Raw genomic sequence first — 20,502 nt, forward strand, 5'->3', positions numbered from 1 at the left:
TCCTTTCCAAGTGGGACGGCCTACCTCATCGGATCAGATCTCACATGATCACTCTGACTCCGGAGGTTCATCTGTCGCTGACCTGGTGGCTACAGGACCAGCAACTGAGCAGGGGCCGTCCCTTCTGGATCCCAGACTGGGTCCTGCTGAAAACGGATGCCAGTCTGAGAGGATGGGGTAAAGTGTTGGAGCAACACTCTTTTCAGGGTCACTGGACCAAGGAGGAGTCACTCCTCCCAATAAACATTCTGGAGTTGCAGGCGGTGTTCAATCTGCTCTCTCTCGCCCTGCATCTGGTACAAAACAGGCCTACATAAACCATCAAGGCAGCACTCAAAGCCGCATGGCAATGATGGAAGTGTCAAATATCCCTCGTTGGGTGGAACGCCATCTGCCAGCAATATCTGCAGTGTTCATTCTGGTCATCCTGAACTGTGAAGCGGACTTCCTCAGTCGTCAGGACGTGCACGCCGGCAAGTGGAGTCCTCATCAGGAAGTCTTTCAACTCCTAGTGGACAAGTGGGGCCTACCAGACGTAGACCTGATGGCGTCTCGACACAAGCACAAGGTTCCGATCTTCGGATCAAGGACCAGGGATCCTCAAGCAGTGTTCGTGGATGCACTGGCAATTCCATGGAACTTTCGGCTGCCTTACATGTTCCCTCCAGTGTGACTCCTGCCCAGGGTATTACGGAAGCTCAAACAAGAAGGAGGATTTCTACTTCTAGTCACTCCAGCGTGGCCCAGACGGCATTGGTTCTTAGACCTGCAGGGTCTATCGATAGAGCATCCTCTTCTACTTCCTCAGCGCCCAGACCTCCTCGTACAGGGACCTTGTCTTTATCTGGACCTGGCCAGGCTTGCTTTGACGGCGTGGCTCTGGAAGCATCACTCCTGAGAGCCAAAGGATTCTCCGAGGCGGTCATCTAAACTATGTTAAAAGCCCATAAACCGGCCTCAGCTCGGATTTATTACAGAGTCTGGAATTCTTACTTCAAATGATGTGCTGATAAGAATTATGATGCATACAGAGTCAGAATTTACCAAAATTCTGGCTTTTCTGCAAAGAGGCCTGGACTTGGGCCTTCGTCTGGCCTCCCTCAAGGTTCACGTACCTGCATTGTAGGTATGGTTTCAGAGAAAAATTGCGCCTATATCTGACGTTCATACATTCACTCAGGGTGTCTTATGGATTCAGCCTCCCTATGCCCCTCCTGTGGCTCCATGGGATCTTTTGAGGGAAGGACAAAACGTCTGAAGGATAATGCACAGGTGTTTTTACAATAATTTACATATATAATTGTAGGTAACCAACCAATAGATGAAACGTAATGAGGGCTAAGAAAAAAAGGAAGCCCTAGTGAAATTGAAACTGGGTTGGAGGTGCGCCACTAAGCTGAGTATGCAGTGTTTTTCTAAACGTTATTAGTGTAAACCACTAGTGGGTTTCTCACTAAAAGAAGGCTTAGTGTGTGGCGCACTCTTTTGAAATATAAATACAGTGTTAAAACATAACTTTTATTTAATCTTTTAAAATAAATCTCTATAGCCAGGCAAAACAAGTCATCTGATAGCCTGAGAGTGCGAAGTAATAGGGTATTATATTAACCCCAAATTTTAGAATACTATAATAATGGTAATTCTACAATAATTGATCTTATTGTAGAATTACCATTATTATAGTATTCTAAAATTTGGGGTTAATATAATACCCTATTACTTCGCACTCTCAGGCTATCAGATGACTTGTTTTGCCTGGCTATAGAGATTTATTTTAAAAGATTAAATAAAAGTTATGTTTTAACACTGTATTTATATTTCAAAAGAGTGCGCCACACACTAAGCCTTCTTTTAGTGAGAAACCCACTAGTGGTTTACACTAATAACGTTTAGAAAAACGCTCCATGGGATCTGTCGGTTGTCCTGAATGCTCTGCAAGAGTCTCCATTTGAACCCGAGACGGTGTACCTTAAATGGCTCACGGCCAAGGTCTTGTTTGTACTGGCTATTGCCTCTCCTAGAAGGGTGTCGGACTTAGGCTCATTGTCCTGTCATCCATCCTTTCTAATATTTCATTGTGACCGGGCAGTTCTTATGGTGCCCATACACTTATGAGATTATCGGTACTAGCCTTCGATTTCGACCCCATCTGTGAGAGAAATCGAAGGATTGTATGCACATTTTAGTACCTTGAGACGCGATATCGCGTCTCAAGATATTATGGGCTGCACTTAATATTTCTTGCATCGCAGTGCGAACGCAGGTCATTTTAAGCCCACATAAGATATATCGCACTGCGATGTGCGATGGGCTCCCACTCGGCGATGACGTTCCCATCATGTGATTACCATGCGATCTATCGCATGATCGCATGGTAATAACTTGGTCAGTTCAGGTGCGATTTCATCGCACCTGAACTGCCGGTGCGATGTCGCGTCGTGGGGCATCGCACAAGTGTATGGCCAGCATTAGGACTCACCCAGGTTATTTACCTAAGGTGGTGTCATCTTTTAACCCTAACCAAGAGATTGTGGTTCCGGCCTTTATCTCTTCTGATTTGTCCTCCGAAGAGCGGTCTTTGGATGTGGTACGGAATCTCTGAATATATCTGGAGAAGACTGTCTCTATCAGGAGGTCAGACTCCCTTTTTGTCTTGTTTGGTTTTCACAAACATGGGTGGCCTGCGAATAAGCAAACTTGGCCAGATGGATTAAAATGGTGATTGCACAAGCTTCTCAAGTCTCCCAGCTCCTGCTGCTATTAATGCCCATTCTACTCAGTCTTTTGGACCTTCTTAGGCAGCTCACCGTGGCGCGTCCGCAGAACAATTGCGCAAGGTAGCTACGTGGTCCTCTGTGCACATGTTTATTAGGTTCTATGCCTTTGATATTTCCGCCTCTCAGGATACTTCCTTTGGACGCCAGTTTCTCATACCAGCTAAGGTGCGTCCCTCTCCCTTGAGGAACTGCTTTAGGACATCCTCGATGTTTCACTGTGGCTATCAATGTAACCTGCTGCAGAAAAGGAGAGTTATGGTAGACTTACCACTGTTAACTTTCTTTTGCGAGGTACATTGGGTTTCACAGGGTGCCTGCCCTGATGCACCTAGCTTCTATGGGTTTGTATGGCATTAGATGCTGGTACCTTCTCCTGTCGTGAGAATGTGGTTCTATGCGACCAACATCTACCTTCTCTCTTACCTGCTCCTGCATTGGAATGGTTAACGAAAGTGAGCTCACAGTGCCTGGAGGCAGGGTTATAGAGAAGGACCCAAAGCATCCTGGGACAGCCTAAAACTTTAGCATGTTGCTGCCTCGGATCAAGATTCACTCTACCCCGATGTTTCCCTGTGGAACCCAATGTACCTTGCAGAAAGAGTTAACAATGGTAAATCTACCACAACTCTCCTTATTGTGTATATTGCTGCAAGATATATATAAGCCTACAAGTCCTCTTGTCAGGTGGAATACACATGGTTCTGATGTGTTCCCCACCTTAGGGAGCAGTGTCATTACGCTGGAACCACTGGGGGAAAAAGGACCTAGGGGCTCCACAGCTGCATATGATGTAAGGACTCATGTAAAATGCCAAATTTCACTATCATGTAGCTTTTCAACATTTCAGTGAACACTAGAACATTTTTACAGGTCCCAGTCAGTAATACAAACTGGAACACAAACTAGATCACTAATGTAATATGACTATTCAACCATACAGACATTTAGCATACAGTGAGATGCGACGGTTCTCATCAGACATGTTCCCTTGCCAGTAGGGGATCGTATGTACTTTCTCTTTTCAACCACTTGGCTCTACCCAATGCTGCAGAATTTACCCTGCAGATAGCCTTACTAGTCTAACACATTTTGTAGATTTGACATTACCTGACATGGTCAGCCATGATTGCGCTACTTCACCTCAAACACCATCATCATGGCGTATATCGTGCAAAAGCATGATTGCTTTCTACTAGAAATGTCAATATATAAGTAGGTTGAGATGGACACATGATATCCTGGTCATCTCCTGCCACCTATATGTGTGGACACGTCATCGCCCGCCTGCATCCAGAGAGAAATACTGGAACAGTACACCATAGACATGTCCACTCATACACTCAGAGAGATGACCACAAAGCCATTATCTAACTATTTCACTATTCGGAGATTAAGTTTCTTGCATGTTGGATATGGTAATACTACTACAGCAACCTGGCTCTCCCTCACTGATCTCCTCCGTAGTGATAGTACAGCCTGCCCTCAGAGTTTATGGCTGACAAAAGAGGTGGTGGTGGAGGGGGTGGGAAGTTGTTCATAGAAAGCCAGGTGGTTACTCTCTCCTTAGACAATAAATTAGGTAAAAATCAGCAAACAGGAGCTTATGCCAAAAGTGTATATTAGAAATATCAAGTTGGAGGACACTGCTATAGAAGACACAGGGCAGGTAGGTATAGGTGGCAAACAATAGGCTAGCTCAATCTATTTGTACAGAATGATAGATAATCTCAGTGCATTATCACAGTATCCCAATGCTTACATATGCAAACACATATTACAGAGATACATGGTTACTGTGAGAAGAGTGTGTCTGTGAGGAACAGTGACGGCATAATTGCATTTCTGCAGGTGCCATGACAGTGGATTAGTTGTAAAATTACGCGTCAGGCTGTACATGGGCACGTTCTCGTCACCTGGTTCTCTATCTTTAGTCAGAATAAGACACCAATACAGAGAAAGTAACCTCAGCGGAAATCCTCATCCAGCCACTGATGGCTCAAGACCTATAAACTGTCTTTTCTAGGAACATGGGGAACCAAACTATAGAAATCAAGCCTCCAAGAGATTTAGTTTATGAAGTGGAGAAGCTGCTCATTGCAAATCATTTAGCTTCCAGCTGTCATTTATCTAGGTTTGATACATCTATCAAAGGTTTGATACATCATCTTTTCCTGCACCTCATATTGCAGCTAAAGAAACAGTGTTCCATTTCTACTTTTTCCCTCCATTATACTCAATGCCATAGGTTATCAGGCCGTAGCATGTGTTATGTTCCCTTGTAGGGAACTTTCACAATATCTTGCACCCAGGGGTCCAGGCCGTAGGACACCCAGACATGACTGAAATGTCCGAGTCTCGCTCCCACCTGCGAGGTGTGCAGTCCACCGTCATGCGGAGGACTTTGGTGTACCTGAAGCAGGTTTCTGTTCCGGGGAACCTGCAGCCGCAGGTTTCTTGGACTTGGGTCGACCTCCCCAAAAGGAGGAGTTGGACTGCTTGGCCTTTCTGAGCTTGGTAGACCGAAAGGGCTGTGATGTAACTGAAGAAAAGGGTTTCTTCGGAGCAGGTGTAGCTGAGGGAAGAAAGGGTGACTTACCAGCTGTAGAGATCCACGCATCTAACGCTTCCCCAAAGAGAGCCTTGCCTGTGTAGGGCAGGGTCTCCACACATCTCCTGGATTCCGCGTCAGCAGACCACTGGCGCAACCACAGTCCTCGACGAGCTGATACGGACATTGAAGAAATTCCCGCAGCCATGGAACCCAGGTCTTTCATGTATTCTACCAGAAATCATGCCGAATCCTGAATGTTACGTAAAAACAATTCAACATCACATTTGAATCAAGTAACGTGCCTGACCACTTTACTATAGCTTTGGCAATCCAAGCACTGGCAATAGTGGGACGTAGTATTGCCCCAGAAGCCGTGTACATGGATTTGAGCGCATTATCAATTTTACGATCAGTCGGCTCCTTCAAGGCGGTAGATCCTGGAACAGGTAAAACCACCTATTTTGAGAGTCTGGATACAGACGCGTCAATAGGCGGGTTTTCCCCTTTTTTCCTATCCTCTACCGGGAAAGGAAACGCTACCAGAACCCTTTTAGGTATCTGGAATTCTTTATCCGGGTTTTCCCAAGCCTTTCAAAAATAGCATTTAATTCCTTTGACGCAGGGAAGGTTAGTCAGGCACATCCCTAATAGCCTCTATCATCACCTGCACCCCTTTTGCAAGAGATGCTGCACCCCAGCAAAACACATCCCTGTCACCGTCTGCAGTATCAGAATTATCCTGCATGATCTGCGCAAGAGCACGTTTATGCGAATATACAGCGGGAAGCCCTGATGTACCAGAACTGGGCCAGACTGCCATAGAGGTCTGTGAAGCCTGAGTTGCAGATTCATTTTGTGCAACCCTATTTGAAATCTGAGAAATCATAGATTTGATAGAGTATAACTACTCAGGCTCCCTTGCTGGAATCTGTGCTAAACCAGTGCAATCCTGATTACATGGAATGGGATCATCCTGAGAGGACATATCCTATGCAGCATATGACACAGAGTCCCTGGACATAGCTTAATGGAGACCACAGACACTCCACATACACACAGGGGAGGACAGACAGAGTTTCACCCGCAAGAATGGCAAGAGAGACACAGAGATTGGAGCTAACCCACACACAGCGCTTTTAATATAAAGGGAGACCCCCTATTAGCGCTGACTGTACACCTTAATAGGTTACACAGCCATTTTGCAGCCCCCTTCCCCCCCCTTTACAACCCTCTGGTACCGTGAGAGATAGCTGGAGTTGTTTTGGACGGACATGCTCCTCCTGGACAACGCTGTGCAGGCAGGAAAATGGCGCTGAACGCTGCTGGGTCCGCTCTGAGGAGAAGCTCCGCACCCAAAATGGCGCTGTCTTCCCGCTCTTCATAGGATTATACTGGCCTGAGGATTTATGCTGGCTGAGATCCCAGGACCCCGACAGGCTGTGTGACCAGTGTAGGGTGTAGGCGCTGGCTCAGGGCACCCCTCACAGCGCCGCACTAAGTTCCGCTGAGCCTCTGGAGCGCAGTTATTACTGCACTCCTACCCTGATGCCGCCATCTTCACACCGGTCCCCCCGCTTGCTAGGGGGGTCCGTGGCTGACTCGCCACTGATCTTCTGGCTCTGTAAGGGGGTGGTGGCATGCTGCTGGGGTGAGCGATCCCCTGGGGCGGGGAACGGTATCCCCTCAGGCGCTCAGTGACCTGTCAGCGGAGATAGTGGCTCAGACCCCGCAGGCCGGACACTACTCCCCCCCCTTAGTCCCACAAGTCTCCCTGTAAAATAAAAATCTCTAAGTTAAACTTTTCTAGAAAAGCTCTGCAGAGTTCCCTTAGCTGTGCCCGGCTCCTCCGGGCACATTTTCTAAACAGAGTCTGGTAGGAGCGGCATAGAGGGAGAAGCCAGCCCACACTCAAACTCTTAAAGTGCCAATGGCTCCTGGTGGACCAGTCTATACCCCATGGTACTGTGGACCCCAGCATCCTCTAGGATGTAAGAGAAAAGTGCATGAGTAGAAGCATGAGCAGCAGACTGGGAAAGCGAAGTCTAGCCTTCACCTAAGGGACCGGTTTCACACACACACACACACACACACACCTGCAAGCAAATTGCTTTCAACATACACAGCATTGTTTTTGTGGGGAATCCGTAACAGCGCCAGATATTACTGGCAGCATTGCTTGAGGATCATCTTGGGCAGGGTAACATAGTGCCTGCTTAGGTAGAAGCCAATATTGAACGGTACATTTAGCTACCATTATAATCTATGTATACTCTCATCCTTCAGCTCTATATAGCCAGTCATGATGAGGGAGAGATTAAAGTTAACAGCACAATTTAAGTGTTCTAATTGAAGGAAATCTACAGTCCAGGACGAATGTGTTGAGAAATCATCCTTTATGAAGGTCTATTAATAGTCTACTTAATATATTGTCCCAATAGAGGTTTACTCAGTAAGGAAGAGTCAGCAGTTGTGTCACCCTATAACGTGGTTCCCTCAATCATCTACTGAAGAGGCATTCGCCTTAGCTCTGCATACACTTTATACCAATTATCTGTACACTTCTCTACTCACTATGCCAAACACTTCCTAAACAAACTGCTAACGCCAACTCATTTTACTACATACAATCACACTGTTTGTTGTCTTATCAGACAGCACAAAACTTTCATCATGTGTGTGCAGTGCTGGAGTGTTTTCACTTTCATGGTAAATAAAATATGCATGTAGAATGGTACAGAATACCAAAACAGTTTGTTTTTTAAATTCCTTAAAATAGTTTGAGAAACAGGAAAATCTGTGAAAACATTTTAAAAATAAATCCAAAAAGCATCTGAAGCCTTGTCCGGAGTATAGAAGTGACATAGGGTTCTAGTCATGAAGCTGTGAAAAGAGTGAAGTCAACCTGCTACTACTTCTAATTTTATAGAATGCATTTTATAAATGTTACATCAATTCTGATTGGTTGCCATGGGCAACTTCTCCACTGGCTCACTTCTCCATGAATAGACCCCCTTTCATCAACTTTAAGTGAGCATTAATAGAAGAAAAGACAAAAACAAAACAAATATTGTCCCTCAAACATCAAAAACCTAATATATGTCAGGACTACTCCATGAGTACAAATAAACTGATTTCTGTGTCTGCGGTTGTGTGTCCTTTGGGATTACGCCATTACAATCCCCAGGACAAATCTCAAGGGTGCGCCGCTGAGGTTTTATATGTCACCTGGCAATATCCTGAAACCAGGGGTTTGACGGCCAAAACCAGAGTTGTGCTATGCTTAGGTTACTGTGACAGGCACAGTAACAGAGATAACTCCCATTAGAGATCCCTCGCCTGTTTAGGCTATGGTTTGGATACAGAAACAATGAAAAGAGAGTGCAGACGTCCTCTTTGTCGCAGCATGCATTGCTGGACACAATTGTATCTGTACCCAAACAGCAGGTGAGCAATAAATGCAAGACCCTTTAGAACTACATCAACATTTTTTTATTACTGAAAAAAAGTACACTGCGCCCCCAACTGGTTACTTCTGAATGCCCCCTGGTTAGAAACATTTTCTGTGGAGAACACTCTGTGGGGTAAATTTACTAAGATTCGTGTTTTCTCGTTTGAGGTCAAAGTTCAATCACGAATGACATCGAAAGTGTAAATATGCAACTTTTTGAATTGATTACGACTAATTTACTAAGCTGCCGTATTCTGCATTTTCGGGTTTTCCGATGTCGATGTCATTCGTTTTTTTAGGCAGTGTTTTACGTGAGTGACTTGTAAAACACTACCGACTTTAATACAATGAATCTCGGCCGGATCTGAGAGATCCGTGCTGGGCTTCATTTGTGCACTTTGTTAAAAAAATAAATAAAGTTTAAATGTAAAAAAAAAATTGCGTGGGTTCCCCCCTCCTAAGGCAAACCAGCCTCGGGCTCTTTGAGCCGATCCTGGTTGCAGAAATATGGGAAAAAAATGGACAGGGGTTCCCCCATATTTAAGCAACCAGCATCGGGCTCTGCGCCTGGTCCTGGTTCCAAAAATACGGGGGACAAAAAGAGTAGGGGTCCCCCGTATTTTTGAAACCAGCACCGGGCTCCACTAGCTGGACAGATAATGCCACAGCCGGGGGTCACTTTTATACAGTGCCTTGCGGCCGTGGCATCAAATATCCAACTAGTCACCCCTGGCCGGGGTACCCTGGGGGAGTGGGGACCCCTTCAATCAAGGGGTCCCCCCCCCAGCCACCCAAGGGCCAGGGGTGAAGCCCGAGGCTGTCCCCCCCATCCAATGGGCTGCGGATGGGGGGCTGATAGCCTTTTGTGATAGGTGTTTGATATTGTTTTTAGTAGCAGTACTACAAGGCCCAGCAAGCCTCCCCCGCAAGCTGGTACTTGGAGAACCACAAGTACCAGCATGCGGCGGAAAAATGGGCCCGCTGGTACCTGTAGTACTACTACTAAAAAAATACCCCAATAAAGACATTACACACACACCTTGACAGTATAACTTTAATACATCCATCCACACCTCCATATACACATACTTACCTTATGTTCCCACGCAGGTCGGTCCTCTTCTCCAGTAGAATCCATGGTGTACCTGTAGAAAAAATTATACTCACATAATCCATGGTTGAAGGCTCCTCGGTAACTCCTTTTGTAATCCACGTACTTGAAAAAATAAAAAAACGAATACCCGACCACGAACTGAAAGGGGACCCATGTTTTCACATGGGCCCCCTTTCCCCGAATGCCAGAAACCCCCTCTGACTGATGTCTAAGTGGGTTTCCTCAGCCAATCAGGGAGCGCCACGTTGTAGCACCCTCCTGATCGGCTGTGTGCTCCTGTACTGTATGACAGGCGGCACAGGGCAGTGTTACAATGTAGCGCCTATGCGCTCCATTGTAACCAATGGTGGGAACTTTGTAGTCAGCGGTTGACCGAAAGTGACCTCACCGCTGACCTGAAAGTTCCCACCATTGGTTACAATGGAGCGCATAGGCGCTACATTGTAACACTGCCCTGTGCCGCCTGTCATACAGTACAGGAGCACACAGCCGATCAGGAGGGTGCTACAACGTGGCGCTCCCTGATTGGCTGAAGAAACCCACTTAGACATCAGTCAGAGGGGGTTTCTGGCATTCGGGGAAAGGGGTCCCATGTGAAAACATGGGTCCCCTTTCAGTTCGTGGTCGGGTATTCGTTTTTTTATTTTTTCAAGTACGTGGATTACAAAAGGAGTTACCGAGGAGCCTTCAACCATGGATTAATGTGAGTATAATTTTTTCTACAGGTACACCATGGATTCTACTGGAGAAGAGGACCGACCTGCGTGGGAACATAAGGTAAGTATGTGTATATGGAGGTGTGGATGGATGTATTAAAGTTATACTGTCAAGGTGTGTGTGTAATGTCTTTATTGGGGTATTTTTTTAGTAGTAGTACTACTACAGGTACCAGCGGGCCCATTTTTCCGCCGCATGCTGGTACTTGTGGTTCTCCAAGTACCAGCTTGCGGGGGAGGCTTGCTGGGCCTTGTAGTACTGCTACTAAAAACAATATCAAACACTTATCACAAAGGCTATCAGCCCCCCATCCGCAGCCCATTGGATGGGGGGGGGGGGGGCAGCCTCGGGCTTCACCCCTGGCCCTTGGGTGGCTGGGGGGGGGACCCCTTGATTGAAGGGGTCCCCACTCCCCCAGGGTACCCCGGCCAGGGGTGACTAGTTGGATATATGATGCCACGGCCGCAAGGCACTGTATAAAAGTGACCCCCGGCTGTGGCATTATCTGTCCAGCTAGTGGAGCCCGGTGCTGGTTTCAAAAATACAGGGGACCCCTACTCTTTTTGTCCCCCGTATTTTTGGAACCAGGACCAGGCGCAGAGCCCGATGCTGGTTGCTTAAATATGGGGGAACCCCTGTCCATATTTCCCCCATATTTCTGCAACCAGGACCGGGTCAAAGAGCCCGAGGCTGGTTTGCCTTAGGAGGGGGGACCCCACGCAATTTTTTTTCTGAAAATTTATAACATTTCCCCCCCCTTCCCACTGAAAAACATGCACGGATCTCATGGATCCGTGCATGCCTATACAAACACGGGATAAAAAAGCAGGTCTGGTTTTTTTTAGCACTTTTTCACAATTTGTATTTTATCACGGCAGTGTTTGGCTATTGTCGGCAGTGTTTGTGTTTTGCACTTTTTAGTAAATTCCCGATTTCTAGCAAATTGCAGGCGTATTTGACCGATGGTGTATTGATTCGTGATTTTTTCCTAGGACTTCCAAAATATTACGAATGCCCTCATCACTGCTGTGATTTTTGCTTAGTAAATTGCCGAGATGACACTTTGAAGAAAAAACGGCATCTCGGTCAAAATCGGCACCTTAGTAAATATACCCCTGTGTGTGTAAATGTTACTATAAGTGCTTGAACACAGCACCTGGTTCAGCATTTAAAATCCACACTCCATCCCACTATGTAGGCGACAAGAATTTGAAGGCACAGATGTACTTGCATTTGACAGTGATCATGAAACAGAAATAAAAATGTTGCCACAGAATTGTGTGAATTCTTGGGGAGAGAGTGCGATGGGAGGGGTGAGAGATGCGGTGCAGTTACGGCAACTCGCACCCTTCCCCCAATAATGTCAAACATCACAACTGTTCTCAACGGAGGAGAAATTATTATTATTATTAGTTCTTTTCTCATAGGCAACTACTATCCGGTTTATTGGCGTTTTAGGGCTTGTTTACATCGGTCAGCCACTGTATCAATTAAAAATTTGTTTCTTATGGGCTTGTTCACGCCATTGTGTTATAAAATTGTACTACAGGTTATCAGTACAGTAGGTTATACCCGTAAAACCCACAACACAAAAAAGTGTGGCAACACACAAAAAACAAAGACATACATTTTCAGTGTTTTTTGTGATGTTTGTATTACTTTTGTGCAAACAGCAATACATCTACTCACCATCAGAGGGCGATGCTGCACTGCAAAATGCTACTTTTTGGCTCAGCCATGTAGGAAGTCTCTGGTGCACCTGGAAAATATTAACACATTTATCATTAAACACTGAAGATGTTGTTACCCTGCAGCAGAGATTCTTCTTTATTAGGGCACGGACTGCAAAAATATATTTCAGGAATGTCATGTGGTAAATGCAATGGTCTGGCTAGCATCTAGTCGGATTTTAGCTATCTAAAATATCCATTTGTGCATAGATCAGAACATAAAGTTAAGACACCATCAGCTCAAGCATCCAATATCTTATTAAATTCCCTAATACCTGCAATCACCCCAGGTATACTATGTCAGCACTCACACATTACTTATTCTTCACACCTACGTATATCATGTAAGGGTGTATAAAGTTGATGGCGGTCATTAGGTTGACATAAGTTAAGTCGACATACATTGGGTCGACCACGTTTGGTTGACATGCATTAGAACGACATGATCACTAGATCGACCTGTATTAGGACGACATGAGTTTTTCACAATTTTTTTCCTTTCATACTTAACGATCCACGTGGACTACAATTGGGCATGGTAACCTGCGCCGAGCGCAGCGAGGCATCGTGCCGAAGCATGCGAGGGGTTATGGTGCACTAATTGGGGTTCCCTGTCACTTTTTGAAGAAATCACTAAAAAAAATAAAAAAACCCACATCATGTCAACTTAGCACATGTCGACCAATGACCATGTCGACCTAATACATGTCGACCAAACGTATGTCGCCCTAATGAACCACACCCGTATAATGTTGTGTAAGATGCTGCAACTGTAATTTCTTGAATAATTCAACAACCACCTTTCAATTGCACATTCGCCACATATGCAAATTGGAAGTTCCTACCGCAAGTCCTTAAGCTGGTTGACTATGCCGTTACAACTTTAACAAACTACTCAGCAGCTCTGTTGGTGCCATAAATATAACTTATTTGTTTACTAAAGTTTTAGTGATGGATTTAAATTGTTAATATTAAAAATGATATAATGTAGACTTCAACAAACATGGCACAGGTGCACCCTGACCCGTCATGCAGTCATCTCCCGCAGCTCCAAATTCACTAACAAAATATTATGATCCTCAGTAAACACGTGGTTAACCCCACCGATGGTCATTACAGAGCCATAAGTGCACAGACCTCGTTTACCCTGTTTATATACTTGCCCATCTTCTAAATGTCTGCAACATGTTATTAATGGGCTGATATGCTCAATACATCCCACAAACATCCATTTTTTTTTTTTTAACTTTTAAGAGTTTAGCAACATTGTAACGTGGAGCCATCCTGCGCACTGTGTGTCATTTCTAAGTGCATAAGCATAGAGTAAAGGACTGGCACTCCAAATTCATAAAAATATTGCTGCCCAGGTGCCTGCTGGTGTTGTAGACATAGTGATAAATAGATATGCGGCACCCAAGGGACTTTATATCTCACAGCAAGGTCGGTGAAGAGAACAGCAGGACGCTGTCACATAATGGTTGGTCAACGTTTCATTTTAATGATAAAATTGTGTCAAAATTATTATATATATATATATATATATATATATATATATATATATATATATATATATATATATATATATACACATACATACATATACACACACACACACACACACACACAAATGTATGGTTAGAAGATTGCAGTAATAGGACCACGGCTATAAATAAATATACGGCTATGCATAGTCGCACCCTAAACATGAATGTATATGAAGGAAATGCACCGTCATCTAAATGTGACAGATAACATGGAGAATACAGGACACCAATCATCAACAGAAGGTGTAGCTGTTATAAAACAAACATACCACAGGATTGTGTTATGTACCGGTGGCTCTGGAATATACATTTATTGCACACGACTTCCTTTTTTTAATTGAGACCTAGGATTCTGATTTTGCAGGCAGCTTACAGATCAACAAAATCAAAGGAACCACTGTGTCAGATTCACCAGCTCACTGCACGTCTGATTAACCCCTGACGTGTAACAAACTGAGCTGCCTCAGGTTGCTATGGAAGTGGAGCTTGAGCTTGAAGGGACAGCCCTATGTATGATACAGTGTTTTCCCCAGTGAGAGAACAGTAGTGGTTATAGCATGCAATGACAATGACTCATCAGCAATGCATCCATCAGATATTTAGATCACATTGTGACATTTACGAGATGCAAACTAGGACTAAAGAAGACACTGAAAGGACTAACATGTAAAGTGCAAAATGATTTATAGAGAACTACTGTATTAATTAATAGAAGTTACAGGTTCATAACAATTCAGGTGTCATCTAGGGGTGACTGGCGGTAATAGGCCCTACACACTGGGCGATTTGACTGCAAGACATGAACGATCTCGTTCATTAATGAACGAGATAACGTTCATATTGTGCAGTGTGGAGGCAACCGCGATGAACGATGCGCGGCCCCGCGCTCGTTCATCGCTGGTGCCCCGTCGGCTGTGCATGCAGGCCAATATGGACGATCTCGTCCATATTTGCCTGCAGTTCTATGGAGCCGTGTGACGGGGGGAGTTAAGTAACTTCACTCCCCCCCGTCACTGCCCCCCGCCGCCGGGTCGCCCATCGGCCGTATCAGCCGTCGGGCAGCTCGGCGGCGGATCTTTAAATGTGTACGGCCCTTAAGGTGTGAAGACCAGAGCAGGAAGAGAGGTAATCATAGATTACTGATCTGCAGTAAAAAACCGCAGTGAAATGCAAAGTGGACCTTTAAAAGGTTTGCAACATTCAATAATAATTGTCAGGGCTTTTACCACAGACCATGGTTAAATGATGGAAAAATCATGAACCATGAAGGTGATACAAGACCCTCAAATGGATAGTTCCACCGCTGAACAAATCCTAGGAGTCAGGAAGCCAATGCACTTTAATTAGGGATGTAGTCATAGGGGGGAATTCAAGTGTTTATGGGCACCATATGGAGCTACTCAATTGTTGAAGTGATTGGAAATGTGTGCCATGGGCACCCATTACATCTGCTCACACCATGAGGTGGCGAGCAGAAATGTGCTAAAAGTTAGTTTTTTTGGGCGCATTTCAGCAGCAATAGTTTAGATGGGTTTAGCCGCTTTATGAGTCTAGACCCAGCCTATCTGGGCATGACATGCATAAAAAGCAATAAGCGCCCAGTTACTTACGCCGCTGGCACAATCAGTTGAATATCTCCACATCTAAAGTGATGGGAGACCAGGCACAAAAACAAATGAATCGCACCCATAATGTCAACATTGAACATGTCATGAGCAGAATGCCAACATATTTACAATCTGGAATGTTCTACAGCCCAGCCCACACTTGGCCATTCACAGTACAGGACGGAGGACTCTAGGACCCCCACACAATGTCACCTCACACAAGCAGCCCGGGAGCCACGCAGACTCACAGCCTTGTCCGCCCTCAGGATATGCAACTGAGAGACGAGCCAGCCACAGATGGCAAATTAGCTGTGAAGTACAGATGTAGCCATGCTCATCTTTGCTGCGATGCTTCATGACGCAATTGCTGGCTGCGAATAGTCGCAGCATGCCGGGAAGCAACATGCCACAACACAGAGCATGGTTACATCTGTACTGCACATAGTAAGTTGGTGCATCATCAACTTGAGCACAGTGATGAAATGCAAACTGAACCATGTTTAGATATTCCTAGTAATGTAACATTAAACATGAATATTCCCATATTAGTGCTGACACATTACGTAGCATGATCATTTACTTGTGACCCTAGTACAATCTAAGTAGTTTTTTTCAGAATGTGTTCAACATGAGAGACACCCATAAATTAAAGAAAGAACAAAACTTCATCAGGTGTGGCTAAAAGGAAGTGATCAAAACTTGAGGCTGCTGGTAGGGAAGGTTAGGGTTAGGGGGAGGGTAATGATAAGGGTTAGCACACTTACTAAAATGTGTTCAGGAATCTGACTGCCGGGATGCTGCTGTTCGTATTCTGAGCGCCAGCATCCTCACGGTCGGGATACCGCACACCACCTTATATCTGAATTCATTTTTGACACATGGTATATACATAATCTGTGTGTGCAATTCACCATTTAATACAAGCCTTTCGTATTCCTCACAATAGTAGTTAACTAAAACAAGCTGTATTGGGAACATAAAATCTGCACTCGCTTGTATACAAAGACAAGGCTAGATAAACACAACTGTACACTTGTCCTGCAGTCTTCTGTATTATATACCTCAGCCTTAACATATACTTCTCTGGTATTAGCCAATAATAACTGCATTGAATACTGCAGAGGTAGTAGAAATTGACATAAGTGAAAGAAAACCCAAGTCGATCCTGGTGAGAAAGTGGGTACAGTTTTTGGACTATAGCATAAACGTGTGTTTAATATGCTTTAAGAATACTTTATAACTACGCCTGTATACATAAGGCCCAACATACATAACTATGACTGCTGTGCCTTTATATTCCTTTCTTCTCTATAATACACCAGTGACACTAAACAAAAAGCATTCCATTACAGCAAAATAGAGTAAACTATTCCAGCTGCGGGGAGAGAATATAAGTAATGCTGTGTGTTCACATGCAATAGGAATGTACTCCAGAAGTCGTGGCGTGTGCAGGCTGGTTTATACAAAAGGATGATTAACGCTTTTTATTTCATACATGCACATATGTTCTAAAACATTATGTAATAAGTCATTATATAGAGAACCTAGTAAAACCTTGCCAGCAATACAGTGGCCAGAAAGGATGTTTCAGAGGCATAACCTTGAGCAACATCCGCCACTCCTGACATGGAAATATCTTCTAGCATTGTGCACATAAAAGGAAAATCCCAGGGAATCCCAGGCTGTATAAGATCTGTCCCAGTGTTTAACCTCTTTTGTTTTGGCTTTATATTCCGTTCCTGGACAAGTCCTTCTCTCCTTGCCGTTTCCTAATCTTCATAAACAACTAATAAAAAAAAAAAAATGATGTCCACGAGATGGAGTTTATAACAACTAGTATGTTACGGGGTCTATTCATGAAGCAGTGATAGTGTGTAGAAGTAAGCATTTAGTGTTCACTCTAGGCTGTTTTAGCAGGGCGCAGCGCCCTGCCCGTTTTTTAGCAGGCAAAACCCACCCTGCCCCTTTTGCGGCGCCCTGCTAGAACAGCCGCCCGCTTCCTGCCCTCCCGGCGTGTATAGATGCAGTGCGCATGCGCGCGGCATCCATTCACGCATCGGGAGAGGGCTGGGGGAAGCCCAGCACCGACAGAGGTGCTGGGCACGCCCCCAACAGTGACGTCGCGGCCACAGACGCTCTCTATAGTAGCGTCTGTGGGCCGCACCGCCCCCTAAAAGGACGTAGGCGTGGCCGCGCCCCCTAATTTGCATGGTCGCGCCCCCATTTCGGCCGCGCGCGCACACATGTGCCCCCGGAGTCCGGCGCCCTGCCCCTTTTCACTCCTAGAGTGAACACTAAGCATTGAAGTAACATTTATAATTTGCATACTCTAAAATTATACAGAGCAGATGATTGGTTGCACGGGCATCTTCTCCACACTTTTCACTGCTTCATTAATAGACCCCTAAGAAATGCACGCACACATACATACATACATACATACATACAGACATGCATACATACATGCTGAATAACATACCACCTGCACCCAATGCCCACATTGCAAAGAAGGTGGGCATTGGCCATATTGCCATCTGTTTGTGCCCCCTGCAGTTCTGCAAGCCACACAAGTGACCACAATGCCAGAATAGTGGGATGCTGTCATGCTGCACTCAATGTTGAACAATTGGTTAGGAGAGTAAGCTACACACAACATGAGTGCCACTGAAGTCCTAAATAAGGGATGTAGTAATATATCCATTTATATAAGGAGCTCTCAAAGTTTAATCATTCCAGTACAAAATTTTGAGATCCTTGGGCTAGTGGGAGACTACCGATACTGCATCCATATGTAGCCGCATGGTTTATATGGTTACCTGACTCACCTGCCAATAAATCAGTGAACTGATTAATAAGGCCGCCCCATGGTCCAACAGCTCCTCACACTGCACTCTGAGTGGGAGACATGATGATGTGTCAACCTACAGTCCCACACAGTGCAGAAGCTGTAAGAGAGGCAGAGCTTTGGAATGGCTAGCATAACATATAGCAAGTACCCAGCAATAGAGATTGAGGTAGTTGATTCCGCCCACGGGGAAACTCACTTTGTGTGACTGCACTGGCCGCACCACCCTAGTTATGGCCTTGGTATAGCCGAGACATCTTACACAGCACAAGCCAGTTCCAAGAACATCTGCTGGTCAAGAGCTGTGAAAGCGGAGAGGTTCCTTGAAAATTTCATACCACTGATTCTCCCCAAGAATCGGAGTATAATTCCTTGTATTTTTAGTTACTTTTTGTGTTCTCATTTTCTCACATTATTGGAATCCTGGTGATGTAATTAAAGTACTACTTAATTCTAGAGGCAAATCAATTAGAAGCAAATTCTGCATTTTCGCATTGAGTGATCATTTCCACATAATGTTAATACGTGTGTGTGTGTGTGTGTGTGTGTGTGTGTGTGTGTGTGTGTGTGTGTGTGTGTCAGTATGGACACACTGATTCAAACACCTGTGAGGAAAATTGGTAGTGCACTACAGAAGGAGATGATTAATTTTAATCTGGAAAGGTCAGATTTTCTGGATAGGTCCACATACGGTTCAGGTCATCAAGTAAAAACATACTCGAATTTGTAAACTGTTCAACATTTTCAAAGACAAAAATAAAACCCCTTTCAGACATGCATCAAAATACCATATTCATGCATGTGACCGCTCATAAACCCAGGATTAATGGTATGTCTGAAAGGAAACGACCCCGGGACTAAGTCCCGGATCTGTGACCCTTCTTCCGACCAGGGTCACGGAGCTCAGACACGGGAATTTGCTGGCGGGCTAAACCCGGTAATTTCAGAGGTCTGATGTCTGAAAGGATATAAAGCACATGAAGGAAAGGTTCCACCACAAGTCAATTCCCCTTTAATTAGGCTTGCCATAATATCCCTTTAATCAAGGACACCTATGATTTACACAGGGTCTGTGGCTGTCTTAATTGAAGCCTACATTCCACCTTTTTTTAATCTGCCACAATACCTGTGTAAATCATAGGTGTCCTGGATTTAAGGATATTAAGGCAAGTCTACCTGTAATAAATAATAGAGAGTGAGATGTGTTTTTTTCTGCAGGACGGACATGGTGGCTTGGTGAATAGTTGAAAAGGGCTGATTTATGCAAGTTAAGGGTAGCTGTATGTAGGTAAATTGTTTACTACATAGAATATAATGTATACTATAATCATCTCAATATAACATTTAAAAAACAATATATAGAATATGAAAAGATTATACTGGCGCCGGCTGTTGGTCAAATAATAAATAACAATGTATAAAATATAATACTTGATTTATTTGAACATTCATAAAAAAAAGTAAAATACTCCCATTCCTCAAAGGAAAATGGTATAGATATAGCAACTGCTAAAATTCATATATCTGAAAATGCAGGGTACCACTATAATTTTTGTTTGTTAAATATAGTGTCCACGGCTTCTGGCTAGGGCTCTATTTCCACATTGCTCACAAGTCATTAAATGACGCAATTAGTTACCAGACTTGCTTCCGGATGAAAAGTCCCCCTAGGTATCTTGTGCAAATAAGATCCAGATGGCAGCAGGAAAAAATCCGGGTCTGTGATGAACTTGTGTTGGAATTTTTTGTCCAGTGGATGCAAAGAGTCCATAAATTATCATGGAATCTGTTGAAATGAATCCTATGCCAGCCACATCTTGCAGGACCACTGGCATAGGATTCATCCAGTGGATGACCTTTGCATCCACTGGACAAAAAATTCCAACACAAGTTCATCACAGACCCGGATTTTTTCCTGCTGCCATCTGGATCTTATTTGCACAAGATACCTAGGAGGACTATTCATCCGGAAGCAAGTCTGGTAACTAATTGTGTCATCTAATGACTTGAGAGCAATGTGGAAATAGAGCCCTAGCCAGAAGCCGTGGACACTATATTTAACAAACAAAAATAATAGTGGTACCCTGCATTTTCAGATATATGAATTTTAGCAGTTGCTATATCTATACCATTTTCCTTTGAGGAATGGGAGTATTTTACTTTTTTTTA

General features: G+C 44.4%; 1 protein-coding gene across 1 annotated transcript in view; it reads right to left on the reverse strand.

Annotated features, from left to right (window-relative positions):
* The window catches only part of MCU (mitochondrial calcium uniporter), a 247,773-nt gene that overhangs the window by 25,394 nt on the left and 201,877 nt on the right, over positions 1-20,502 (reverse strand). The window contains exon 2 of the mRNA XM_063961486.1: positions 12,297-12,366. Within this exon, the coding sequence (XP_063817556.1) occupies positions 12,297-12,366 (70 nt within the window). The remainder of the gene's footprint in view (positions 1-12,296; positions 12,367-20,502) is intronic.

This window comes from Pseudophryne corroboree, chromosome 3, assembly GCF_028390025.1.
Source record: "Pseudophryne corroboree isolate aPseCor3 chromosome 3, aPseCor3.hap2, whole genome shotgun sequence".
Lineage (NCBI taxonomy): Eukaryota > Metazoa > Chordata > Amphibia > Anura > Myobatrachidae > Pseudophryne > Pseudophryne corroboree.